Source organism: Tinamus guttatus, unplaced genomic scaffold (assembly GCF_059628265.1).
Source record: "Tinamus guttatus ecotype Peru unplaced genomic scaffold, ASM5962826v1 Tinamus_guttatus_pri_ptg000300l, whole genome shotgun sequence".
NCBI lineage: Eukaryota > Metazoa > Chordata > Aves > Tinamiformes > Tinamidae > Tinamus > Tinamus guttatus.
The window spans coordinates 258167-281698 of NW_028288834.1; the positions used below are offsets into that span (position 1 = coordinate 258167).

Genomic DNA, 23532 nt, shown 5'->3' on the forward strand with positions numbered 1-23532 from the left:
AGAGTGTCCTGGTGGTTGGAGGGGTAAACTGAGGCATGGGACAGGTGAGCCACATGCTGGCCCGTTTGCCCCATGGTCAGGAGGCTGTTGCCTTGTCTCGTGGTTGGGTGTCCAGTTGGCCCCAACCCAGACGCTTGCCTGGTGCCCCTGGGACTCAGAGGCGAGAGCAGGTAGAGCCCAGCCCTCTCCTCCTGGCATGGCAAGAGCTGGGCATGCTGCTCGGCCAGCTCAGCCTCAGTTTCCTCACAGGCAGGAGCGGTGCTCCCGGAGCCCTTTGGCTTTGCAGTGGGTTTGGAAGTGCAAAAATGGTGGTGTCTGGGGAGAAGCTGCTGCCTTGTGTCCCCGTCTGACCTTCCTGGGTTAAGGCCAGCTCCACTGGGTCCCCTGGGCCAAATTGTGCAGCAGTGGGTGCCCCGTGTGGGGCTAGGGCAGCACTGGCAGCAGTGCCCCGTGCTCTCCAGGCTCCCGGGGCAAGGCAGGACCCCCGGTGGTAGTGGGCAGGGAGGAGGCTTTTCGGTCGGGGCTGCGAGTGCCAACTGCGCGCTGGGGAGGAGACTCGGCGGCAGGGCCCCTGGCGCGCTCGGCGGTGCCGCACTGCCGCGGGGAGGAGGCGGGGGGCTGTAATCCGAGCTGACGCTCTCGCTCCTCTGCCCTGCAGCCGTCAGGGCGGGGGCTGTGAGCGCGGCGCCTGCCGAGCCAGGCACCAGCCATGCTCCGTGCGCTGCTCCTGCTGCTGTGCAGCCCTGCCGTGGGCGCTGGGCACCCGCCGCCCCCCGCCACGCCACGCCTCAAACTGGCCTTCCCAGGTGAGTGCAGGTGACTGCAGGTGAGGGCAGGGCGGTGGGGACGGGCTGGAGCCAGGCTGTGCGCAGGGCTGGGCCGGCCGCAGGCAGAGCCGGCTGTCTGAGCACTGCAGGTGCGCCCCCACCTGGTCCCAGAGACGTGTCAGGGCAGTGTGGGGTCAGGTGGGCACGACAGGCTGCTGGCCCAGGTGCACAACCTGGAGGGATGCAGAGCCCCAGCATCGGGACCTCCTGCAATTCCTGCACCCGCTTCCCTGCGGGTTTGGTGGGCATATATGGGTGCCCAAAGAGTCGCATGGTTTGGCCCTCTGTGAGACACCTGCTTTTGGGAGGATGTCTGCCCCGAGGGCTGCTTTGATTCTTTTGCTCTTGTGCGCTTGGACACCTGCTCCTGGGCATGCCCTGAGCTCCCTGTGGCTGTGCTCTCCGACTCTGTCCTGCCCATGCTGGCTCCTCGTGGCTTGTTGAACAGCCGTACTGTGCCAGCCGGGAACTACATATCGCATGCCCACCGGCACGTGGGCTTCCCTGTCCTGCAGAGCTGGGGCACGGGCATGGGCACATAGATCCCACGAGCACCAGGAGGGCTTGTGGTCATGAACCTCGACTCCACACCAGCATGTTGTGAAGATGATCCAGGCTAGGCGTTTTGTCCTGCAACACCCCAAGGTGGCCGGCTACCAGGTAGCTGGGCTGGCCAGCGGATAGCTGGGTCCCTGACGAGCACTCTCCTTTTCAGGCCTTTACAAAGGGCTATTTGTTCCCGCCACAGTGGAGGGATTAGCTCCGTGGGGCAGAGAAAAGGCCCTTTCTCCCCCCAGAGCCGCCTGTTGTGCAGAGATTGATGGTGGGCTGGTATGGGGGTGGCTAACCCGGTAAAGCTGGTGGGGTGGGTTTGGGGGGAGGGGACAGCCCTGCAGGGGGATGTGACAGGGCGCAGCCCCTGCTGCACATACCCGGGCAGAGCCCCTGCCTGCTCTGCGCTCTTTGTGCTCAGCCGTGTCTGCTCGCCACTACCGGCTTGCTCGTGCGCCGGCTGGGATGGCAGCGGGACGCAGAGCGCTTAGAACGTGCGCGAGGGGCAGGCCTCCTGGGTTTCCTGCATGGCTCTGGGTGACCCCTGGCTGGCCAGGAGGGACACAGCGTGGCAGGGCTTAGCAGGGCTCCCTTGGTCCCGCAGAGCTGCGGGCCCGCCACGGGCTGCGCCTTTACCAGCTGGAGCGCTCGTGCTGCTACAACGTGCTGCTGCTGGATGAGGAGCGCGGCCGTCTCTTCGTGGGGGCCAAGAACCACCTGGTGTCGCTGAGCCTCGACAACATCAGCCAGCAGGACAGAAAGGTAACAGGGCTGGGCGCAGAGCCGCTGCGTTACTGGGCAGCATGGGCAGGGACAGCTCCAAAACGTGGGACCCTGCTCTGCTGGGCACCACTGCAGCAAGACCAGACTGTCCTCAGAGCACGGCGTGGAGGCGGCCTCCCTCTCTTCTGAGACATGACATGAGTTTGGTGGGTCTCAGCCAGAGTGAGGGGGTGGGGAGGGCACTGCACGTTCCCGGGGCTGGGTGTTGTAAGTGTTCCCTCCCACTCTCTGTCCCACAGATCTACTGGCCGGCGCCCGTGGAGTGGAGGGAGGAGTGCAACTGGGCCGGCAAAGACATCAACGTGAGTGTCTGAGAGGTTGCGTACGGCGGGCTGAGGAGCAGCTTGCCAGACTTCTGCATCTTGGAGCAGCCAGGCGAGCTGAGGCTCGGGCAGAGCCCTGGGCGCTGTGGAGCTGCAGGAGTGGGTGCCTGGTGTGGACGCCTGCTCAGCGCCGCCCACCCTGCCTACCTTCTCCCCCAGACCGAGTGCATGAACTTCGTGAAGATCCTGCACTACTACAACCGGACCCACCTGTATGCCTGCGGCACCGGTGCCTTCCACCCCACCTGTGCCTTTGTGGAGGTCGGCCAGCACACGGAGGTGAGCTGGAGCCTGGCATGAGGTGGGGTCATGCCAGTCTCCTGCCTGCCCACCTGCCTCTGACCCATCCGTTCCACCAGGACTCCGTCTTCAAACTGGACCTGCAGCACTCCGAGGACGGCAAAGGGAAGAGCCCCTACGACCCCCAGCATGCGGCCGCCTCCGTTCTTGTGGGTAAGAGGGGGCCAAGCCCCAGCCTGAGGGGTCAGCCAAGCACTGGGGTGCTGAGCTGGGACCCCAGTGGGCACAGAGTCCTGTTTAACACTTCCCCTCGGTGCCCATCAGGTGAGGAGCTCTATTCTGGGGTGGCCACCGATCTGATGGGTCGTGACTTTACCATCTTCCGCAGCATGGGCTCGCGCCCATCTATCCGCACCGAGCAGCACGACTCCCGCTGGCTCAACGGTTAGTGCCCGCAGCCCAAAGGGAGTGGGACGGAATGGGGCATGGGTGTCCTGGTTGTGGCCTGTGGCATGGCACTGACAGCCCTTCAGAGTCACCCAGGCAAGGAGACTGAGTGCTGGGTGCCTGTCCTACCCGCCGGGCCCTGAGGTGGGCAGGAGCTCAGCACAGGTTACTCTGTGGGTGGGTGCCTGCTGCCCCCCTGTGGACACTGTGTGTTCACTGGAAGGGGAGGGCCGGTGGGGTCCCATCCTTGCCACACATGTGCCACACAACTGGGCATGGGGCGGGTCCCTTTCCCCTGGGGACCTGGCCAGTCTTCCTGGAGGGTGTCTCTGTGGTGGTGTTCCCCATGCCTGCAGGTGCCCAACCCTCTGCACAGCATGGGCACTAGCCATGGTACCTCTGACACGCTGCTCTTTGCCCCCCAGAGCCCAAGTTCGTGGATGTGTTTTGGGTGCCTGAGAGCGAGAATCCTGATGATGACAAGATCTACTTCTTCTTTCACGAGACGGCAGTGGAAAGGCCGCAGGGGCTGGGCAAGACCAGCTTTGCCCGCATTGGCCAGATCTGCAGGGTGAGCGCGCTTGGGGCCCCGGTCCTGTGGCAGGGAGCCTGGTACATTGGCTCGTTGGAGCATGTGGGACCACGGGTGCTCACTTTGGGTGCCCTGTCTTGCTTGGCAGAACGACATGGGTGGGCAGCGGAGCCTGGTGAACAAGTGGACGACGTTCCTGAAGGCACGGCTGGTGTGCTCTGTGCCGGGCACCGATGGTGCGGACACCCACTTTGATGAGCTCCGTGAGTGTCACCAGGGAGCCCTGCGAGGGCAGAGGGTGCAGTGTGCCCCCGGGTAGCCAGGGTGCATGAGGGCGCCAGGTAGCGGTGGCACGCAGAAGCAGTGCTGATCCTGCCCCTGTGTGCTCACAGGTGACGTCTTTCTATTGCAAACAAGGGACAAGCGCAACCCCCTGGTCTATGCCATCTTCTCCACCTCCAGGTAAAGTGCACCCTGCATGGCAAAGCTGGCACACACCCATGGTGCCCTCTGCCTCACATCACCATGTGTCTCTCTCATCAGCTCCGTTTTCCAGGGCTCGGCCATCTGTGTCTATACTATGGCTGACATCCGGCGGGCTTTCCTGGGGCCCTTTGCACACAAGGAGGGCCCCAACTACCAGTGGGTGTCGTACCAGGCCCGTGTGCCGTACCCCCGCCCGGGCATGGTACGTGGCATGGGGCAAGCCGGGAGTCCAAAAGGTGCCCAGGTAGCTGGCGGGGAGCACCGGGAGCAAGTGCCACCTGCTCACCTGGCTCTGTCTCCCTGCAGTGCCCCAGCAAAACCTTCGGCACCTTCAGCTCCACCAAGGACTTCCCGGATGAGGTGATCCAGTTTGCCCGGCACCACCCGCTCATGTACAACCCAGTGCTACCCCACGGCCACCGCCCCCTCTTCCTGCAGACCAACACACCTCACACTTTCACCCGCATCGCTGTGGACCGCGTCACAGCTGCTGATGGCCACTACGACGTCCTCTTCATCGGCACGGGTGCATGGTGCCTCCTTGGCTAGGGGTCTGAGGTTTGGGACTGGGCTGAGCGCAGGAGCTGCACCCCCCAGACCCTCCGCCTCACTCTGTTCCTCCCTGCAGATGTGGGAACAGTGCTGAAGGTGGTCTCAGTGCCCAAAGAGAGTTGGCAGAGCATGGAGGAACTGGTGCTGGAGGAGCTTCAGGTCTTCCAGGTGAGAGGGACCTCAAGAAGGCACTAATGGTGTGGGCATGCACTTTGATGAGCTCCGTGAGTGCCACTAGGGAGCCCTGGAGAGGGACCTGAGCAACTTGGTTCTCTCTGCACCCCCTTCCCCAGCATTCCCCTGGGCAAGGCTGCGCCCCATGCTGAGCGTGCTTGCCCTGATGTGTGCCCTTGCTCTTTTGGCAGGACTTGTCCCCCATCACCAGCCTGCAGATCTCCTCCAAGCGGGTAAGGGGGGAGCAGAGCTCCATGGCCGCCAGCTCCATGGGACCTGTCCCCATGTTTGCCTGTGTCTGTGGCCGAGTTGTCGCCCTTCTGTGGGGATGCTCAAGCTCCCTTTCTGCTTGCAGCAACAGCTCTATGCTGGGTCGGCCACGGCTGTGGCCCAGCTGCCCCTGCACCGCTGCGGCATCTACGGCAAAGCCTGTGCTGAGTGCTGCCTGGCCCGGGACCCCTACTGCGCCTGGGACGGCAGCTCCTGCACCCGCTACGTGCCCAACACCAAAAGGTAGATGGGATCGTCCTCCCCTGGAGGCAGCTGCCACTGTGCCCAGATGCCTGGGTGAGGGGCCCCCCATCCTGCTGCTGCCCAGTCCTCACTGCCCACCCCCATCTCCCCAGGCGTTTCCGCCGGCAGGACGTTCGCAATGGGGACCCCAACGTGCTCTGCTCCGAAGGTGAGTTAGGGCCTTGGCGCAAGGTGCTGCCCTGCTGTGCCAGCAGGCAGCTGGCGCTCAGTGCTGACAGCCTGGCCGTCTCCCTGCAGACCCGCAGCCGGGCAGTGTGCCCCAGAGGAAGCTCTATGGTGTGGAGGGCAGCAGCGCCTTCCTGGAGTGCGTGCCTAAGTCCCTGCGGGCCCGCGTGCTCTGGACATACCAGCGGGCCAGCGATGCCCCCAAGAGCGAGGTAGGGCTTTGCCAGCACAGGCCCAGTGTCACGGCCACCCCTGAGGGCTGTGCTGCGCCGTGCTGCCCTGCTTCCCGCCACCCACCCCGAACCCCTCGGTGCCTGCAGGTGCAGCTGGATGAGCGGGTGGTGCGGACAGAGCGGGGCCTTCTGCTGCGCAGCGTGCAGCCCAGCGACGCCGGCCTCTACCTCTGCCACGCCATGGAGCACCGCTTCACCCAGCCCCTGCTGCGGCTTGCGCTGGAAGTGATCGGCGCTCAGCAGGCCCCGGGGCTGGCGCTCGCTGCCGAGCCAGCGGGCCCCCCCGGCCGCAAGGTCTGGTACTGGGACTTCCTCCAGCTGGTGGAGCACCCACCCCTGGGGGCCATGGACAAGGTGTGTGAGCGGCTCTGGAGCCGTGGGAGCCCTGCCGCCCGCAGGAGGCCCCCGCTGCCTCCGCCACTCAGCAGCAAGGCCCGGCCCACCATGTGGCGGCAGGCCGAGGAGCCGCGCAAAGGCCGCAGCCGGCGCACGCATGAGGCGCCGCGCGCCGAGCGAGGGCCCCGCCATACGTCCCCCTGGTGACCCTGGCGCTGGCCCTGGGCGCCAGGCTCTGTCTAGGAGCGGAGTCGCAGGCCACGCGGGCAAAAGGCAGGGCAGCAGCATTGGCGCTGGCCGGGCTGTGGAGGTCGCCCCACAGCGTGACGGCAGGGCCCGAGCGGGGCCAGTGGTGGCTCTGGGGCTGGGCGGGGTAGAGCAGCTGGCCTGGAGAGCTCCGATGGCTGCGCCTAGATGCCCATTGCTGCCCGGCCAGGGATCCCTGTGCCCGCCACTGCCCACTCTGAGCACCTGTGGGGAAGCAAGCAGGTTCCTGGGATGTCACAGAACCACTGTATTTATTAACGACTGTTACCGAGGAATGTAAATCTGCCCTGGGTGTGCCGGGGTGGGCTGGGCTGGACTGCATCCTGTGGGTATGATAAGAGGTGCTCACGTCACGGGGAGGGGCCCAAGGTGCATGGGGTTGACAGGAGCCCTGGCCAGGCCAGGAGGGACCTGGGCAGCCGCACCAGGACGAGCAGGACCCAGGGGGTTGGCACCTGGCCAGAAGTGGGGACCGAGGCATTGCCCTGGGGCTGGTGGGACCGAAGGGGCATCTCTGCCCAGAGGGGAGGATGCTGGAGGTGCCCAGCATTCTGGGTGCAGCTGTGTGGCAGAGCTGCCAAGCCCTTGCATTTGTACTAACTGAACGCAATAAAGCAGAGGATTGAGCCCAGCGGCTGGAATGTGCCCAGCCCCGCCCCAGGAATGCCCTCCCCATGGGAAAGCCGCAGGGGGGTCAGTCCTCTCCACATACATCCGTCCTGCAGGGCCGCTCGGAGCAGCCGTCTGCACTTTCGTTTCCAGAAGGCTGAAATCGAAACTTGAGCGGTTGCCAGGGCAGTGCCAGAGCGGTGGCTTCAGGGAAGACCTGAAACACAACCCGGGCTCTGCTGTGTGGTGATTATGTCTGTGCACTTGGTGACATCGGAGCGCAGCACAAGATCCCCCGGCGTGAGCACAGGCCATGGCAGCCCCAGCCTCCTGTGGGCACCCCTTTGCTTGGGGCGCTCCCTTGGTGGTCCCTGGGCCCTCCTAAGAGCTGGAGCATGCAGAGGGGGCCCTGAGGAGCCCCAACCACAAGGTGCCCCTGGCAGCCATAGCTGTGGCATCTTCCTGAACCTGCAGGTGGCTGCGGTGCTGGCCTGTGGCCGCATCCTCATGCTGATGAAGGTCCCCGGGGTGGTGACTGGCCGGAGCAGCCCTGGGGACCCTGGGAACAGGAACCTTTTGGTGACCCAGCCCCAGCTATATGTCCCCTATCCTGCCTCCCTGCTCCGAGGGTCCTGGGATTGGTGCTGCGCAATCCCTTGGCAAAGGGCCTGGTGGGGAGAGGAGGCGGAGAGGGGCTCTGCTCGTATCTACATAACCTCAGCCTTGGGTGGCTGAGGAAGAGGCAGAGCCCCAGGACTGGGGGCCACCTTAAATTAGTGCTCCCAATGCCATCGGAATGGAGGGTGGAAAGGCTCAGAAGCAACCACAGGCCCAGAAGGGCTATGTGCCCCCATGTGCACCCCATGCCCATGTTGCTGGCACCTGGTTTGGTGCTGGGCTGGCATCCCCCACCTGGCAGGACCCGTTTTCCACTGCCCTGCCTATCTAGCACCCTTGTTCCTTCCCCGTGAGCTCATCCCCAAACTGCTCCTTTGCTGGTTCGCACGGTCCCTAAAGCCAGGGGAGCACAAAGGTTTTCCAAGTCATTTATTTACAGTGTGCTGGGTGCTGTATGGATAGAGCAGGGTGGGCTGGTGCCCAGGCAATGCTTAGGAGGGCAAGGAAGCAGGGAAGCGGGGGCGCTGGGGGCCTGTGCCCCCACGGAGACGCAGGAGCAGGTAGATGATGCTCTTGCTCTGGATGCCGTAGTGCGCCAGCGTGTGCTGATCTTCCAGCTGCCTGGAGTCAAACATCAGCTGCTGCTGGTCTACATGAACACGCTGCTTTTCGTAGATCTTTTGCTTGAGTTGCCGGACGGTATCGGTGGGCCGCACGGTGTAGGGGGTGGTGCGGCTGTTCTCCTTCACCAGGACCTCCATGTCCTCGGTTTGCAACAGCATCAGCGTGGTGCTGCAGAAGAAGCCAGAGGCAGCCAGGGTTGCACTGTCCTGCAGGATGAGGGGAGCCCGGCCTGGTTCCTGCTGGCCCAGGCACTGCTGATATACAGGGATGTCCCACTCCTCGCTGATCCTTTTCTTCAGGTCCAGGATGGTGGTGTCCAGGCTGACGTTCATGGTCAGTCTGTGGCCTGTCAGACGCTTTATCTCCACTGTGATGGGTCGAGCCGGCTGTGGGGGAAGAGGGCAGGTAGGTGAGGTCGGCGGGGACGTGGTCTGGGGACTGCGACCTCCTCAGGTGTGGGCAGCCCTACCTGCACATTCCAGGGATGGGCAAAGGCGACGCAGGGCAGAGAACGGCAACGAGTAGCCTCCTTTGCCACTGCAGCCCAATCTGCGCGTTGACCCAGGATCCCTGTTGGGTCTGCGGGGTCCAGGATCACAGGGCTGTGAAGACAAGCACAGGCCCTGCTCTCAGTGCTGTTCCAGCGCAGGTGGAGGCCTGGACATTCAGCAGTTGTGCCCATGGCCCCTGCCCAGAGCCAGCCCCACTTGGGAGCAACACCTGGTCTGCAGTGCAGGCAGTGCCTGTGGTGCGGGTGGCACACAGGCAGTGCCTGCGGTGGGGGCTCTCACCGTGAGCTGTGCAGCAGCAGGTTCTTCACAAAGCCGCCCACATCAGGGTGCTGGAGAGAGTAGTACTTTTCCCAGTAGATGAGGATCTTCTGGTGCTGGCACAGCAGCTCCAGCACGGTGCGAAAGCCTTCAGCCATCCTGAAGTCCTCACTAGCCCCCGTGCCCTGCTCCCATGCATAGATGGTTAGCAGTTCCAGGGCGTACTTGGGGGGCAGGTTTGCCGAGAGGTTCCGTGGCTTGAGAACCTGGAAAGGAGATGGGAACGGGTGAGAGCTGGCAGGCACAGGCATCCCAGGGTGTGGGATGGATCCTGGGATGCCCGTGCCGGCGCAGCAAGGCTGGGCAGCCACTCACCTCCTTGTACCAGTACTTGACCAGGCGCAGCAGGTTCTTGAGCTTGGCAGGGCACCGCTTCACAAACAACTTCTGCAGTTCAGTGAAGCAGGGAGAGAACTCGCTGAGCTCCCCATGCGCAGCCAGGAGTCTCACGTACACGTTAGGATCTGGCACAGTGTCCTGAGTCACCTGCCCTGTGGGGGGAGAGAGCGCTGCAAGAGCTGTCCCGGCATGAACTGACCCCAGCCCCACATCTGCTGAGCGCAGAGTCCTACCCAAGGCGTCGTAGGCAGGCAGGACATCAACATCAACGGACTCTGAGTACGACGTGGACTGGAGGGTGAGGCTGAGGGAGCGCGCGGATGAGCCGTAGCGGCCCTTGCGCCGGAGATTGATGATCATCACAGAGAATGTCAGCGTATTTCTGCATTGTTCGAGCATCCTCTCAATATGGTTGAGGATTTCAGCTCGCCTCTGTTTCTGGTCCTGGTAGCTGGAGAAGCAGCTGAGGAAGACCACCACATCGGCATCGGAGTTGTTCTTCAGGGCCGTGCCCTTGCCTGTTGAGCCACCCTGCGGAAGGAGATGGCACCCGGTCAGCACTGCCACCCCCCGCGGCAAGGCAGTGGGGAAGGACCCTCGCTGCTCAAGAAAGCCACGAAGGGAAACTGAGGCAGAGCACAAGCTGAACGCGCGGGGCAAGGGGAAGGTGGCACTGGGTGCCAGGCTATGGAGAGAGCCCCGGGGACCATGAGGGGCTGGCAGGGCAGGGGTCACGGTGCCCAGAGGCACCAGGCAGCACTCACCTTGACTGTCTTGTGGACGCGAATGCTGTCAAAGCACTGCTCCTTGAGGAAATCGCAGATCTTCCTCACCGTCTCCTTCACCTGTCTGCTGAAAGCGGTGCTGGGCTCCAGGTTCCTGGCAATCCAGGCATCCAGCTCACGCTGGGACACTTTCTCCAGCCCATCCATGGCTGGCATTTGCCCCAGTGCCTTTCTCCTCCTGGTCCTCTGGTCGTCGCCCCGTCTCCGCAGCCCTCTCCCGCTTGCAGCTGCCTTTAAACCTTCCCAGGCTGCTGCCCCCTGCGTCACAGTGAGGAAGTTAAGGTGGCCCCGAGTTTCGTTTCTGGACCAGCCACGCTGAGCAGAGGAGCTGTGGGGCCCTCCCACCCCGGGCCCTGGTGCCAAGGGATCCCCCAGCACCAACACCAGCGCATCCTGGCAGGGGAACACAATGTGGGGCTGCATGTCTGGGGTTAGGTCCCCCCAAAAGGGGTGCCCCCAGCACTGCTCTGGCCGGACACCACCACGGGGATGGGATTGCATAGGAGAAGCAGGAGGTGGCCTCGGGGTGGGGGGGTTCTCTGGTGTCTGAGTGCCCCCTCCTTGTGCCCAGCTGTCAGGAAGGCCCTTGGCACCCCATGGGGCACCCTGAACCTGTGTCCAAGCTGGGGGCTCCTGTCCCTGGACCGAGTGCCAGGGCTGTGGCACGGCCAGCACCAGGCATGGTTGGCTCCGGTGTCACCAGAGGCGCTGGTGTCACTGGAGGTGCTGAGACATGGCTGGCTCCAATGGCACTGGAAATACCCGGGTCACCAAAGGCCATGGGACACAGCCAGCGCCTGGCACACTGAAGGCCACGGTGCCACCGCAGGCAGTGGGAGGACAGTCACCAGCCTCACTGCAACCCTGGGGATGGGCAGGCCCCGGTGCCGCCACGGGCTGGGGCCAGCTGCCCTGGGCACTCCTGCCCACGCTACCTTAAGCAGCGACTCCGAAGAGCCAAGTTTCGATTCCCAGTTTTGCTTTCGGGATATCGAAACTTCCCTCCCCCCTGCTGGAAACGAAAGGGAAAAGGGGACCGGAGCGGCTCGGGCTGCGCCGGCCTGCGGGAGACGGGACTCTCGCCCCAAGGGCCGCAGGGCTGGGAGGCGCCCGGGGGTGACGCCGCGCCTGGTGCCCGTTGCAGAGCCCGGCCTGGCCCGGCGCTGCCTTCCCCGCCCGGGGCGCGGCGGGTGCCCGAGAACGGGACCGGGTCCGGGCGTGGGCCCGAGACCGGGACCAGCGGCGGAAACGGGGCGGGGGACGCTGTGAGGGGGCCTGCGCGTGCCCCACCCGGGGCACGCCGGGAGTTGTAGTCCGTCCCGGCGGGGCGAACGCGGGGCACGCCGGGAATCGTAGTCCGCGGCGGCGGGGCGGGCGCGAAGGACGCCGGGAGTTGTAGTCCGCCGGGCGCGCGGGGCAGGCCGGGAGCCGCGCGCCGCCGGGCAGGCCATGCCGCGCTGCCGCCGCGCCGCGCGCCGTGAGTGGGGCCGCCGCGGGGCGCCGGGGAGGGGGGCCCGTGTGGGGCCGCGGTGCCGGCGCGGCTGAGCCGCCCGTGGCTGTTGCGCGCAGGGGCGCCGGGCAGCGCCAAGGCGGAGGCGCCGGGCAGCGACGAGGAGGCCGCGAGCGAAGCGCGGAGTCACTGCAGCAGCGCCAGCGACGGCGCCAGCCTGGCGGAGGAGGCCCCAGGTGAGCCCCGCGGTGCCAGGCCGCGTCGCGGCGGCTCTGGCCGCAGCCCGGGTGCCGGTGTGAGGCAGCCGCTGCCGTGGCAGGGAGCGACGCGCTGGACGAGCAGGCCCGGGAGGAGGAGGCCGAGGACCGGCTGAAGGAGCACGTGGACAGCGTCCTGGCCAGGAGGTGAGGTGCCCGCGGCCCATGCAGCGTGTCCCCAGCGTTGCCTCGTGCCCCGCGGCCCAGGAACGGGGTGCTCTGTGGCAGAGCCCTGCTCTCGCCGTCGAGCCTTGCTAGCAGGTGCTCCCACGTGGTCTCCTCTAGCGCCAAGACACGCCAGGCAGCCCTGCAGAGTCTGCGCCTGGCCTTCTCCTCGCGAACCCTCTCCGAGTTCCTGCTTGAGCGGCGCCTCACACTCACCGACTCGCTGGAGAAGTGCCTTAAGAAAGGTGCGGGTGCAGGCGGGTGCCGTGGCGGGGACCGCGAGCGTGGGAGGTGCTGGTGGAACAAGGGAGCAGCCCCGGGGGCCCCCATCGTGGCCGGGAGGGTCAGCGGTGCTGGCCTGGGCTGATCACCGAGGGAGGTCTCTTGTGCTGCCTGCAGGTAAAGGGGAGGAGCAGGCACTGGCGGGCACCGTCCTCACCCTCCTCTGCCTCCAGATGGGCTCTGGCCCCGAGGGCGAAGCAGTGTTTTGCAGCCTGAAGCCCCTGCTCGTCAGCATCCTGATAGACAGCACGGCCAGCAGCGCCGCCCGGCAGAGCGTAAGGCTGCTTTTCCTTGCTTGGGGACTGGGGGACACCTGCCTCAGCTGGTGCTGGGACACCTATGGCTCCAGAGGGGTGGCTGAACTGGGGCAGGGGCAGAAGCTCTGAGTCTGCCCAGAGTAGGGAGCTGTGAGTAAAGGGCCAGGAGCTCTAGGCAGGGCACCGCAAAGCTACCCCTTCGCCAGGCCTCAGGGAAGAGTGCTGATGCCTGCGGACGAGCGCTGAAGCTGCACGGGGTCCTCATTGCCTTTTTCCTGCGTCTCTCCCCAGTGTGCCGCAGCCCTGGGCATGTGCTGCTACGTCGCTGCTGCCGATCTGGAGGTAACCGCGCGGGGCTGCTGCCTGCCCCGGCAGCCGCTCATTCCCTGCGGGGTCCCCCCGGGTTTGCCGTGCTGCCTCTGTGCAGCCCGCGGGGTCACCTGGCAGCCCCATGGCAGAGTTCGGGGGGCAAAGGCAGAGCCGGTGGGATTGGCCCCATTGGGCTGTGACAGGTGCCGCTGTGCCTCTTTTTTGGGCAGTGTGCTGCTTGGCAGGGCAGGGAGCCTGCGGTGCAGATTGGTGGCAGCCGGACTGAGGAGCCCTTCATTCCCCTGGGGCTCCTTGTGGCAGCATGGACCCCAGGACCCGCTGCGCCCTCACCTGTCACATCTTCCGTGTACAGGGTGTGAATTTGTCTTGGCGTTTTTCTGGCTCTTGTGCTTTGATGGGGGTTTGTTTCCTTTTGCAGGACCTGGTGTCGTGTCTGACCTGCTTAGAGGGCATCTTCGGTGCCCCTGGCATGGGCGATGGCAGCTCTGCGCCCCTGCAGCATGGCCCTCTGCACTGCAGTGCCCTCCAGTCATGGTCCCTGCTCCTCACCATCTGTCCCACCTCCCACATCAGGAGTATTTTGGACAAGTGAGTGAACCTGGTACCGCTGGGCACCGGCAGTCGTGAACACCAGCACGAGGGCGTTTGGGGCCTGGTGTGTGTGTGGCATTGGGCCAGCTGGATCTGGTGCAGGGACACGAGCGGAGAGAAAAGGCCCCAGGAAGCAGCAGGCCTGACTGCTCGTTGGGGCTAATTCCCCTGTGCCTTCCTGCTGCAGGCACTGGCTCAAGCTGCCCTTGCTGCTGTCCAGCAACAGCATCGCCCTGCGCATCGTGGCTGGAGAAACCATTGCGCTGCTCTTTGAGCTTGCCCAGGACACGGAGGTAGGATTGGGCACTGCTGGGCAGGAGGTGGGTGCTCCTGGAACTGGAATCTGCTGGGGTCTTGCCGGCTGCCTGTGCTGCGGACCGGGCTGGCACTCGGTTGGCATGAGAAGGCATGGCTGGTTGGGTATCAGGATGCTCCAAGCTGGAGTCCTCAGCTCGTGCTTGAGAGGAGAGTTTGGCCTAGGTTATCCCACCATCCTCTCCTGGGATTGCCAAGAGCCTTGTCCACTCCAAACCACTTTCCTGGCAGGAGGACTTGGGCCACCAAGACACTGAGTTCCTATGTGCCCAGCTTAAAGTTCTGGCCACTGAGAGCAACAAGTATCGGGCCAAGACAGACCGGCGGAAGCAGCGCTCCATTTTCCGGGACATCCTGCGCTTCATTGAGGTGCCTGAGGCTGGGAAGGGCTGGCCGTGCTGCCGGGTCTCAGGAGAGGGTGGGAGCTGCACCCTGAGTGTTGGCTGGTGCCCAGGTGCCTCTTGATGCTCCCCTCTCTACCCAGAGCGGGGAGTATCAGGAGGAGACCATCCGCTTTGGCCTGGAGTGTGTCTACGTAGACAGCTGGGTGCGTCGGCGAACGTACCAAGCCTTCAAGGAGGTGCTGGGCTCTGGCATCCGCCACCACCTCCAGGTGGGTGCCAGGCGTCAGCACTGAGCAGGTGACAAGGCACTGCCAGGAGGTGCTGACAAACGTCTTGGCCCTCAGAACAACGAGCTGCTACGGGAGATCTTTGGCCTTGGCCCCCCCTTGGTGCTGGATGCCGCTACTCTGAAAGCCAGCAAGGTCTCCCGCTTTGAGAAGGTGGGTGCCCGTCACGCCGGGTGCTGGGGAGGGCAGGGGACAGCACCTGCGGTGCCAGGGACGAGCTTTGCGTGGAGAGGACAGTGCTGGGCTCTGCCTCTTCACCTCCAGGTGTTGGGCTGGGAAGGCCCCATGCCCCTGCCCGTTTCTGGAGGGCCTGACTCCTGCGGTGCTGCCTTTGCATCCCAGTGCCCACCCCAATAGGAGGCTCTAGCCTGGCACCCACCTGTGGCTGCCCTGCAACCTGGAGCTGGCACCAAGGGGCTGCTGGGCACCTGGTCGCTCTCTAACCCGTCTCTTCTTCCTTCCCCTCCCAGCACCTCTACAATTCAGCTGCCTTCAAAGCCCGCACGAAAGCCCGGAGCCGGGTACGGGACAAGCGGGCGGACGTGCTGTGACGGGCAGAGCGGGGCAGTGCCCCCTGGCCCGTGTGGACTGCAGACCCACCACTGTGAGGGGCCAGTGCCCCTGGCCCTTGGGCTTTTACACATGTACAGCAGAGTATTTAATGCCTGGTGCTGCCCCGCTGGGGGTTGCCCCCTCTTTTATTTTTTTAACCAAAAACAAGAAGGAAAGAAAGGATAAAAAAAAAGGAGTCAGGGGAGAGGAGAGGTGGGTTGTGCTGCTGGGAGCCTGTTCCGTGCCAAGGGGCATTACTGCTCCACAGGGCACAACAGGAGAGGGTGGCCCAGGGATCTTTCAGGTTGGGGAGGGGGGAGGTTTGTGCCCCCCTCCCTAGCCCTACGTGCGTGTAGGGGTTGCCCATGGGGCCAGGAGAGCCGCCTGGGGAGAGCCCTGCTGCGAGGCTTCCTTGGGGCAGGATGGAGCTGGCAGAGGGGAGAGTTGCCCAGGCTGCCCCAGGCGGGCAGTGAGGGCTGCGTCGCCAGGCAGCACTGGGGGCAGCAGGGCTGGCGCAGCCCTTCGTCCCCACCGCAGTGCCCGCACTGCCGTAGCAGCCGGTGACAACCCCAGCACCCAAGCGTGGGGGCTGGGATTTTCCTGGGTGCTGGTGGGCACTGCCCAGCCCTACCAAAGACCTGCTCCACCCTTTTTCTAGCCCAGCACTTTTGTGGAAAGCAGCCCTTTTTGTGGGCAACAAATTCGGGGTAGGCAGCGGGCACCTGCCTGGGGTGCCTCCTTAGGGTGCCAGGCTGGGCAGGGCTGCCCAGGGCACCGGGCGACCGAGGGGTGCAGAGGGCAGGAGTGCGATTGTGCCAGCTGAGAGTGACTCCCCCCCCCCCCCTCAGATATATTTATCGTGGTATTTGATAAGACTTGATTACTGGAGGTAATTAAATGGCTGATTGCAGGGTGCCTGCTGCTTTATTTTAAAGAGGAAAAGCTGCCACCCGGGGCTGGTGCTGCCCTGTGCGCCTTTACCTCCAGCCTGTGCCAGCCCCTTTGCACCTCCTGGGCTTTTGCTTGTTGGTCCAGGCACCTTCCCTGGCCTTGGCATCTTTGGGAGATGCTGCCAAGTCTGAGCAGGTTTGGGCAATAAATAGTGTGGGGAGGGTCAGTGGGGCAGGGCTGCCTGCTCCCTTGCCCTGCAGTTTGATGCCCTTTGCCCGCCGTGGGCTGTGCTGGGCGCCGGGGGGCCCGCAGCCCTGCTGGGCTCAGAGATGCCTGCTGGCCGCTTCGCTGGCGTTGAGGCGAGCCCAGAGCTGCCCGCTGGTGGCCTGCAGCTGCTGCACGGCTTCCTCCTGGCTCTCCAGCCACTTGAGCAGCACCCGCACAGACTGGCTCTGCAGCACTGCAGGGAGAGCAGGGGGCACCTGTGGGTGCTGCTGCACAGGGGGTGCCTGGGCAGGTGCCCTGCATGGGGCTTGGATGGGCTTGGCTGCCTGCCTAGGGCTGGGCAGTAGGGAGCCCGCCACTGTCGCTGTCCCCACGTACCGCTCAGGTAGATGGCCAGCGTGGCGAGGACCAGGCTGGCCAGGGCCAAGAGGCCCAGCAGCGCGAGGAAGAGTGGGTGGCAGGGGCCACAGCAGGGACAGGCGGTGGCGGCGGGGGTGGGGCGCAGCACGGGCAGGGCGGGCTGGTGTGGGGCTGCACAGGGCACCGGGCGCCCCCGGGGCCTGGGCAGGACGCTGGGCTGAGCCGGGCCGTTCCCTGCAGCGGGAGGGAGAGAAGAGCAGGTGAGTGGCTGCCTCGCAGCGCCCATAGGCCGTTGTGACCAGCAGGGCTGCCCCTGGCAGCGCTGGGCAGCACAACCAAAGCTGCTGCCTGGACTGGGCCGCGCTCACCCTCGGCGCCCTTGTGCCCGCCCGCGGCCCAGTGCAGGTCGCTGATTGACTCCACAGGCTGCAGGCCGACGTCTCCAGGCTCACTGCCGTTGGGCTCGGCGGGCTCTGCTGGGGCGCTGCCATCCGTCCTCCCCGCGCTGTCTGCCAGGGAGCAGGGGTGGGCGTGAGAACCGGCGCCGCGTGCTGCGCCCCGCCGGCCCCGGGCACCCTCCGCGGGCACTGTCCCATCCCTGCCTGCTGCGGCCCGCGCCGTGCAAGCAGCAGCAGCCTGGGTGCCACCCTGGCCCTGCGCCCACGGGGGCAACGCGCGCTGTGTCGGCAGGGCCATGGGGCTGGCACGTCGCTGTGACACGGCCGGCCGTGACGAGCTGTCAGCAGGGCCCTTAGCAGGCAGCGTGATGCCAGAGCCTCATTAGCAGGGCTGGAATCTGCCCTTGGCTCCAGGGCGCCCACAGCTCCTGGCACTGAGGCTGCCCCGCTGCCCACAGGCACAGGCAAGCTGGCGCCAGGCTTAGTCCCAGACACAGTTTGGCAGCTATGTTTTTTTGCACACACAGTCTGAGAGGGTTCTTGTGCTGCTTGGGTACGTACAGCTAGAGTATGAGCGGGGCTGTGCCAGCCTGGAGTGGGGACACACTAAATACTGGGCACAGGGTCCCACAAAAGGGCAAGGGGAGCAGGTGTGACTCCCGCCTGGTTGGCAGCGTGGTGGGAAGCAGCCGCGAGGTAGAGGGAAAGGATTTCTTCTGGGTATTTGTTTGGGTTTTAGCAGCTTGTGCAGTCGTGTCTCCTGAAGAGCAGGGCAAGGCAGCCCTGCGCCCATGTCTGATGCTCCAAGGGCTCGGTGGCTTGTGGCTGGTGACCACTGGCACAGGCACTCCTGCTTATCATGTGCAGGCTTGACCTGCGCTTTGGGATTGGGACCAGTTCTTTGCTGGGGGAGGTGGCAGCAGAGAGCGCAGCTTGTGCCCAGGTCTCCTCCTCGCCACCAGGCCAGACTGTCCCCAGCGCCCTGCAGGCACTGCAGTGCCCACCTGGCGACGGCTGCGTGGTGTCTGCTCCCCGCTCTCACCCGCAGCATCATTGGCTGCCCAGGGGCTGTGCCAGCCGGCCCCTTGCCACCCCCCACCAGAATCCCCCTGCTGCCATCCTGCTCTACTGTGCATGTTGCCCTCCCAGCACTGCCTCCTCCCCAAGGCGGGCATTTCTGCACAGGCCCCTTGGTGGAGGGGGGCACTGGGTCCCTGTCCCCATGCCATCGCTGCCCGTCCCACCCCACCTGGTCCCCCCAGCGGCAGCCTACCTTCTGCAGCCTCCCTGGGCATAGCTCCCTGTGCCGGCACAGCCCGGCCCGGGTGCTGCGCTGGGCAGCTGGGCAGTGTGGGGCCCCGGCGAGCTGGGCACTGCATCCCCAGGGCACCAACTGCGCTGCTTAAAATAGACCAGGGAGAAATGTGGCTGGAGGGGATAAATATAGCCCTGGAGACGGGGGCCCGGTGGCTGTATCAGTGTCATGGGCAGCACCGTGCCAGCACGGCCAAGGACGAGGAGCCTCATGCCCCCTTCCCAGGATAAAGGAGGCACAAGATCATCATGGCCCCACAGGGCCCCAAGGAATGGCCTGGGTGGGAAAGCTAAGGTACAGGTGGGCAGCCCTGCAGCACCGCGTGTCACACGCCCTAGGCAGCAGGGCTGCACAGTGTGGCAGCTGTGCCCAGCCTTGCCTGCAGTGATGACGCTGACTGTGCCACAGAGCATTTATTTAAGTTAATGAGGGGACAAGAAGCCCCTGGCATCTGGCAGCACTGGGCACGAGGGCATGGGACTGTGCGCGTACGAGGGCAGGGGACCGCAGCGGTCCCCAGCCGTGGTCACCGGCCCCAGGTGCCCTGTGGGAGGCAGGTGTGAGAGGACGGGAGGCTGTTGTGCCCATAGAGGCTGTGGGCGCGGGCAGGCACGGGGCAGGCGGTGCTGGAGCTGGGCTGGGCGCAGCCCTCGCCGCTCCAGCCGCGGTAGCAGTGGCAGCGGAATGGCGTCTGTGGGTGCCCATCCAACCGGTTGGAGAGGTGCAGGAAGCTGGTCAGGTCCCCAGGCTGCCGCCGCACGCAGCGCCCGTGCCCATGGCACCGTCTGTGGCTGCACTCCCAGGTGGCTGCCGTCACGTTGGCCACGTAGGGCCCCAGCGTGGACACCAGGTAGTGGCGCAGGCTGGTGCAGCTCTCCTGCGGGGGCAATGGCAGCTGTGGGTCCAACCGGGAGTCAGGCGCGCGGCTGCCCCGCTCCTCCCCAGAGCGCCCTGCACCTTCATGGGCAGGGACGTGCCCCTCCCCGGTCCTTCCCACCTGTCCCACACCTGAGCCCCTGCTGCTGTCCCCCACATGCCCACGGCCAGCCCCGGAGGCCACTCGAGTGGGTGGAGGTGCTGCCTGGCTTGCGGGGGCGCTGGCTTGCGATACTCACAGCGGAGCGCGAGTACGACAGGTCTCCCCAGAGCACGAGCCCGGCAGCGCCCAGCGCCGCGCTCTCCCCAATCGTGCGAACCAGATCAGCCTGCAAAGTACAGATAGGGTCAGGGCTGCGGCCTGGCGCTGCTGCCACCAATCAGCCTGCAAAGCACAGATAGGGTCAGCGCTGCAGCCTGGCGCTCCCGCCACCACTGCCCGCTGCCAGCAGCGCTGCGTGGCCCTGCCCAGCCCCGCTGCAGCCCTTACCGGTGCCAGGAAGCGGGGCGAGCGGCGGTATGAAAGGCGCGAGTAGGCAATGGTGGGCAGGGCGCCCGCGGTGCCGAAGGCGGCAACACGCAGGGACTCGCGCAGCCGGTGGTGCACATAGCGGTGGCGCAGGTGCCGCGGCAGCGCCGGCGGCAGGTAGATACTGGGGTAGAGGGCAGCCGAGGCGGCCCAGAGCCAGTGCAGCCGGTCATTGCGCAGCACCTCCGCGGGCCGGCACTGGCCCGTGTAGTTGGCCTCCTTGGCCCAGTTGCCGTTGAAACAGTCGGGGAAGCGGTAGAAACCCCAGAGCCCGCCAGGGCGCAGACTCTTGCCCAGCAAAAGCGTCTGCTCCATGAGGGCCTGCGCTGCCCGCTCAAACTCCTCCCGGGCTAGCCAGCGCCGCTGCGGGGCCGGCAGCTGCGGGTGCCGCTCCCACACCCAGTGCTCTGAGACGGCCCGGTAGACCCTTTTGGCCCCCCAGTTGCGGGCCCAGAGGGGCCTCCATTCCTCCCAGTCGAGCACGGCCAGGCCATGGAAGTCAGGCTGCAGGCGGAGGCCAATGTCGTCTGCTGCCCTGCCCAGGTGGCTGCGCAGGGGCACCCGCTGGGGGATGCCCCCGTTGCGGGCAGTGCCCTGCTGGGACAGGTATGGGTACAACCCAAACTGGTTCTTGTAGAAGATGGTGATGTTCTGGCCCGTGAACTGGCCACCCAGGTTCTCCACGATGCCATAGCTGCTGAGGGGCAGGGCCACACCAAAGCGGCGCCAGCAGCGGCCTGTGGGCACGTTCCACAGCACGGCGAAGGGTTGACTGCCTGCGATGGGCTCGGGCGCGGGGCGCTCGTTGCTCACCACACGCAGCATCAGCCAGGCCCACAGCACCAGCGCTGGCCCCATGGCGGGCCACCGCTGTGGGCAGCACCCTGTGGGGAGAAGGAAAGCAGTGGGGTGAGATGGTACCATGGACACATGGCCGGCCTGCCCCCCTTGGAGCCCTCCCTGGTGGTGGACAGCTCTGCTCACTGGGCCCTGGTGCCAAGGGAGCTGTGGCAAGTCCCTGCAAGCCAAGTCATTCCCCACCCACCCAAATGCCTCCGTTTCCCTCCTGGCTCCCAGCCCCGTTACCAGCAGGGACATGAGCACTGGCTCTTCTCTGCTGTCCCCTGCCAGCTGGCAGCGGGCTGAGCCACGCCCTCCTCTTGAGCCACCCTCCAAGTTGCCGCCCTCTGCAGCAGCCCTCAAAAAAGAGGGCTTGAGCCAAAGGGGCAACCAGCCCATCTGGGCTCCCGCTACCAGCGGGATGTGGAACTTTTAGAGAGGGTCCAGTGTGGAGTGACAAAATTAAGGGACTCGGGCACCAATCTTGCGAGGAAAGACTGAGCGAGCAGGACCTGTTCAGCCTGGAGAAGACAAGGCTGAGCAGGGATCTGATTGACATGTGCAAGCACCTGAAGGGAGAATGCAAAGAAGATGGGGCCAAACTCTCCTCAGTGGTGGCCAGTGACAGGACAAGGGGTAATCGGTATAAATTAAAACCCAGGCAGCTCCATCTCCACACGAGGAAGAACCTCTTTCCTGAGAGGGTGCCAGAGCCCTGGCACAGGCTGCCCAGAGAAGCTGTGGAGGCTCCTTCTCTGGAGATCTTCAAACCTGCCTGGATGCCACCCCGTGCCCTGGGTGTTGGGGCTGGACTGGATGGTCTTTAGAGGTCCCTTCTGACCCCAGCCACTTTGGGATTGTGCGGTCCCCTCCGCGGCGCAGACCCGGGGGGGCAGGTGCTGGCCACCGCGCGCGACACTGCCCGGCGCCAGGCAGCTGCCTGCCCGCTGGCAGCGGCACCGACGGGGATTAGAGAGCAGGTCCCAGGGCCGCGTGACAGGGCAGAGACGGCTCCAATACCCAGTGAGGGACCCAATGGCTCCTGCGGAGCGTCCCCTTTGCGCTTGCCCACCTCCTGCTGCCAGCGCCTGGCGAGCACCCGCAGCGAGGATGCGGCAGTGCCAACAGGCAGCCTGGGGCCACGGTCCCCTCGGCAGTGGCCTGCAGGGCACACGGCCTCTGCCGGGCAGCTCGTCCCCAACAAGACACATGGATCCGGCACCCTGCACCACTCAGGCCTTGCTTCCTGCTGCCCTCGAGCTGGGCTGACCCTTGCACTGGAAATGCAGATGGCCGAGATGCTTGTGGCACAGGGCACAGCTCCCGGGACACCTTTCCAGACTGCAGGACCCACAGAGGACCTGGCTTGGTGGCACCCCACTGCGGGCAAAGCCCGAGCCCACAGCAGAGCTGGCCTGTCCGGCCTGGGAGGGCTGAGCACCTGCTGGGCACCAAGGCCACTTTTCCATTGGCAAGAGGCCAGACACGGGGGGCACCAGCTCCTAATCCTGCCGCTTTCTTAGCAACCCTCAACCACTCCATGGCTACAATGGAACCAGAGGCAACCTCAGGTTTGGGGTGCAGGAAGCAGCCTCAAACAACAGCAGCCGATCGGGCCAGAATGGGCATCCTCTGCCCGCACTTGCCTTTAATGACCATATCGGGGTGCTGGGGCCTCAAACATCCTTCTTCATCCAGAAGATGGGCACACCCTTAGCATCACGGTGGGGGGTTTCCAGGATGCTCTGCCCGCAGGTCGTGGCTGGGGCAGCCCTCGAGCAGCCCTGGGGAGGCAGTGGAGGCGGCGGGGGCACATCAGGGGATGGCAGGGAGCGCTTGTTGGTGCCTGGCACCAAGGTGCCCGGGGTGCTCACAGCTGGCCTGGGGTGGGCAGAGAAGACCCGCAGCACCTCGGCAGAGATGCCGGGACTCATGAAAGGCATGACCTGCACCGGCTCGGCAAGTGTGTAGCCCAGGTGAGCATAAAAGTGCTGTTTGTCGTGGGTAGTGAGGTGCAGGCGGCGAAAGCCACGGGCCCGGGCGTACCGCTCCGCGGCCTCCATCAGCTTTCTCCCGTAGCCCTGGCCCCGCAGCGCCTTGGGCACCACCACACTCTCCACGAAGAGGCTACAGGGGTGACCAGCCACACGGGACAGCCGGATGTGGCCCAGGAGCTGGCATGGGCTCTTCTCCGAAGCGGGGAGCTGAGCAGGGCCCGAGCTCTGCAGCAGCAGCAGGCAGGTGGGGAAGGCGTCTGAGGAGCGCTGCAGTGAGTGGAGCCGGGACGCCCGGCTCTTGCCCCACTCCTCACCGAGCAGCTGGGCACAGGCCTCCATCAGCTCCGGCCTCTGGTGCAGGGGGACCAGGCTGAGCTCCTCCGACACGGAGCCCATTCTTCTCACTGATGGAAGACGAAGCAGGCGACATCTCAGTAGTGTGCAGGCTCACATCAGCTTGACCCTGCCTGGCAAGTGCTGCCCAGCAAGTCCTGTCTGCACCACTGGGCTCAGAACAGGCACTCAGCGCCTGCTTTCCACCAGCTTACAGCGGTCCTGGACGGGTCTGGAAGAATTAGTGGCGGGTCCAAGGTCAAATAAGAGCACTACAGCAGCACTTGCCGGTGCCCGTGGCCCTCCCAGCCAAGGAAAGGCCGTGGCAGGGGCAGGATAGGGCATGGGGAGCTGTGCCATGCTTGCTGCACCGGCCTGCCCGGCAGCTCTCACCTCCCGGCACTGGCAGAGCGACCGGCTGCCAGTGAACAGAGCTCACACGGCCCAGGAGAGGGACAGCCGCAATGTGCCCGCTACCCGCGGGCGCACGATTGAGCCTTGCTCCTCCACAAACTGTGCCACCACCTTCTGGTGCTCAAGCACCCTACCGAGGCCAGGCAACTCTTCAGGAGCATCCCCAGCTGTCCTGGGGCGAGTGGAGCACAGAGGGTACAGGGACTGCCAGGCAACCAAGCGGAGCGACGCTGGCCCGTGCCATCTGTGCAGGCCTTGCTCATCCCAG

At 65.2% G+C, this 23532-nt stretch overlaps 6 protein-coding genes across 6 annotated transcripts; 2 read left to right on the plus strand and 4 right to left on the minus strand.

Annotated features, from left to right (window-relative positions):
• Window positions 1-709: 709 nt before the first annotated feature.
• SEMA3B (semaphorin 3B) lies at window positions 710-6391 on the plus strand. The gene is made up of 17 exons (XM_088528056.1): window positions 710-806; window positions 1984-2141; window positions 2402-2464; window positions 2645-2764; window positions 2845-2938; window positions 3050-3169; window positions 3598-3743; window positions 3853-3967; window positions 4097-4166; window positions 4248-4392; window positions 4497-4716; window positions 4819-4910; window positions 5108-5149; window positions 5272-5429; window positions 5543-5598; window positions 5688-5827; window positions 5936-6391. The coding sequence occupies exons 1-17, from the start codon at window positions 710-712 to the stop codon at window positions 6389-6391; spliced, it is 2292 nt and encodes a 763-aa protein (XP_088384182.1).
• A 1741-nt stretch (window positions 6392-8132) lies between these two features.
• LOC104577834 (2'-5'-oligoadenylate synthase 1) lies at window positions 8133-10424 on the minus strand. Its single transcript, XM_010225339.2, has 6 exons — window positions 10236-10424; window positions 9705-10002; window positions 9448-9623; window positions 9094-9338; window positions 8772-8904; window positions 8133-8688 (listed from the first exon to the last, which is right to left on the minus strand). Exons 1-6 carry the CDS (start codon window positions 10410-10412, stop codon window positions 8170-8172), a joined length of 1548 nt encoding a protein of 515 aa, XP_010223641.2. The 5' UTR covers window positions 10413-10424; the 3' UTR covers window positions 8133-8169.
• Window positions 10425-11705: 1281 nt separating this feature from the next.
• Window positions 11706-15254, plus strand: IFRD2 (interferon related developmental regulator 2). Its single transcript, XM_088528070.1, has 12 exons — window positions 11706-11733; window positions 11826-11942; window positions 12026-12110; window positions 12249-12373; window positions 12528-12685; window positions 12959-13009; window positions 13416-13585; window positions 13776-13881; window positions 14135-14272; window positions 14388-14516; window positions 14592-14687; window positions 15005-15254. Exons 1-12 carry the CDS (start codon window positions 11706-11708, stop codon window positions 15083-15085), a joined length of 1284 nt encoding a protein of 427 aa, XP_088384196.1. The 3' UTR covers window positions 15086-15254.
• A 1046-nt stretch (window positions 15255-16300) lies between these two features.
• On the minus strand, window positions 16301-18255 carry LSMEM2 (leucine rich single-pass membrane protein 2). The gene is made up of 4 exons (XM_088528057.1): window positions 18234-18255; window positions 16931-17071; window positions 16581-16796; window positions 16301-16437 (listed from the first exon to the last, which is right to left on the minus strand). The coding sequence occupies exons 1-4, from the start codon at window positions 18253-18255 to the stop codon at window positions 16301-16303; spliced, it is 516 nt and encodes a 171-aa protein (XP_088384183.1).
• A 533-nt stretch (window positions 18256-18788) lies between these two features.
• HYAL3 (hyaluronidase 3) lies at window positions 18789-20538 on the minus strand. The gene is made up of 3 exons (XM_088528072.1): window positions 19642-20538; window positions 19391-19480; window positions 18789-19152 (listed from the first exon to the last, which is right to left on the minus strand). The coding sequence occupies exons 1-3, from the start codon at window positions 20536-20538 to the stop codon at window positions 18802-18804; spliced, it is 1338 nt and encodes a 445-aa protein (XP_088384198.1). The 3' UTR covers window positions 18789-18801.
• Window positions 20539-22189: 1651 nt separating this feature from the next.
• Window positions 22190-23089, minus strand: NAA80 (N-alpha-acetyltransferase 80, NatH catalytic subunit). The gene has a single exon (XM_010225343.2). The coding sequence runs from the start codon at window positions 22911-22913 to the stop codon at window positions 22197-22199; it is 717 nt and encodes a 238-aa protein (XP_010223645.1). The 5' UTR covers window positions 22914-23089; the 3' UTR covers window positions 22190-22196.
• Window positions 23090-23532: the final 443 nt, after the last annotated feature.

Bases quoted from the DNA above. Each gene is read 5' to 3' on its own strand.
- SEMA3B (XM_088528056.1), top strand. From the start codon at position 710: ATGCTCCGTGCGCTGCTCCTGCTGCTGTGCAGCCCTGCCGTGGGCGCT. The intron at 4,167-4,247 runs GTAAAGTGCACC...CTCTCTCATCAG, and splicing joins GCCATCTTCTCCACCTCCAG to CTCCGTTTTCCAGGGCTCGG. The intron at 4,393-4,496 runs GTACGTGGCATG...GTCTCCCTGCAG, and splicing joins CGTACCCCCGCCCGGGCATG to TGCCCCAGCAAAACCTTCGG.
- LOC104577834 (XM_010225339.2), bottom strand. From the start codon at position 10,412: ATGCCAGCCATGGATGGGCTGGAGAAAGTGTCCCAGCGTGAGCTGGAT. The intron at 10,003-10,235 runs GTGAGTGCTGCC...CTCCTTCCGCAG, and splicing joins GCGTCCACAAGACAGTCAAG to GGTGGCTCAACAGGCAAGGG. The intron at 9,624-9,704 runs GTAGGACTCTGC...CTCCCCCCACAG, and splicing joins GCCTGCCTACGACGCCTTGG to GGCAGGTGACTCAGGACACT.
- IFRD2 (XM_088528070.1), top strand. From the start codon at position 11,706: ATGCCGCGCTGCCGCCGCGCCGCGCGCC. The intron at 11,943-12,025 runs GTGAGCCCCGCG...CTGCCGTGGCAG, and splicing joins CCTGGCGGAGGAGGCCCCAG to GGAGCGACGCGCTGGACGAG. The intron at 13,882-14,134 runs GTAGGATTGGGC...CTTTCCTGGCAG, and splicing joins AGCTTGCCCAGGACACGGAG to GAGGACTTGGGCCACCAAGA.
- LSMEM2 (XM_088528057.1), bottom strand. From the start codon at position 18,255: ATGCCCAGGGAGGCTGCAGAAG. The intron at 16,797-16,930 runs GTGAGCGCGGCC...CTCCCGCTGCAG, and splicing joins CGGGCACAAGGGCGCCGAGG to GGAACGGCCCGGCTCAGCCC. The intron at 16,438-16,580 runs GTACGTGGGGAC...CTCTCCCTGCAG, and splicing joins GCTGGCCATCTACCTGAGCG to TGCTGCAGAGCCAGTCTGTG.
- HYAL3 (XM_088528072.1), bottom strand. From the start codon at position 20,538: ATGGGGCCAGCGCTGGTGCTGTGGGCCTGGCTGATGCTGCGTGTGGTG. The intron at 19,481-19,641 runs GTAAGGGCTGCA...TGTACTTTGCAG, and splicing joins CGCCCCGCTTCCTGGCACCG to GCTGATCTGGTTCGCACGAT. The intron at 19,153-19,390 runs GTGAGTATCGCA...TTGCCCCCGCAG, and splicing joins TGTCGTACTCGCGCTCCGCT to GAGAGCTGCACCAGCCTGCG.
- NAA80 (XM_010225343.2), bottom strand. From the start codon at position 22,913: ATGGGCTCCGTGTCGGAGGAGCTCAGCCTGGTCCCCCTGCACCAGAGG.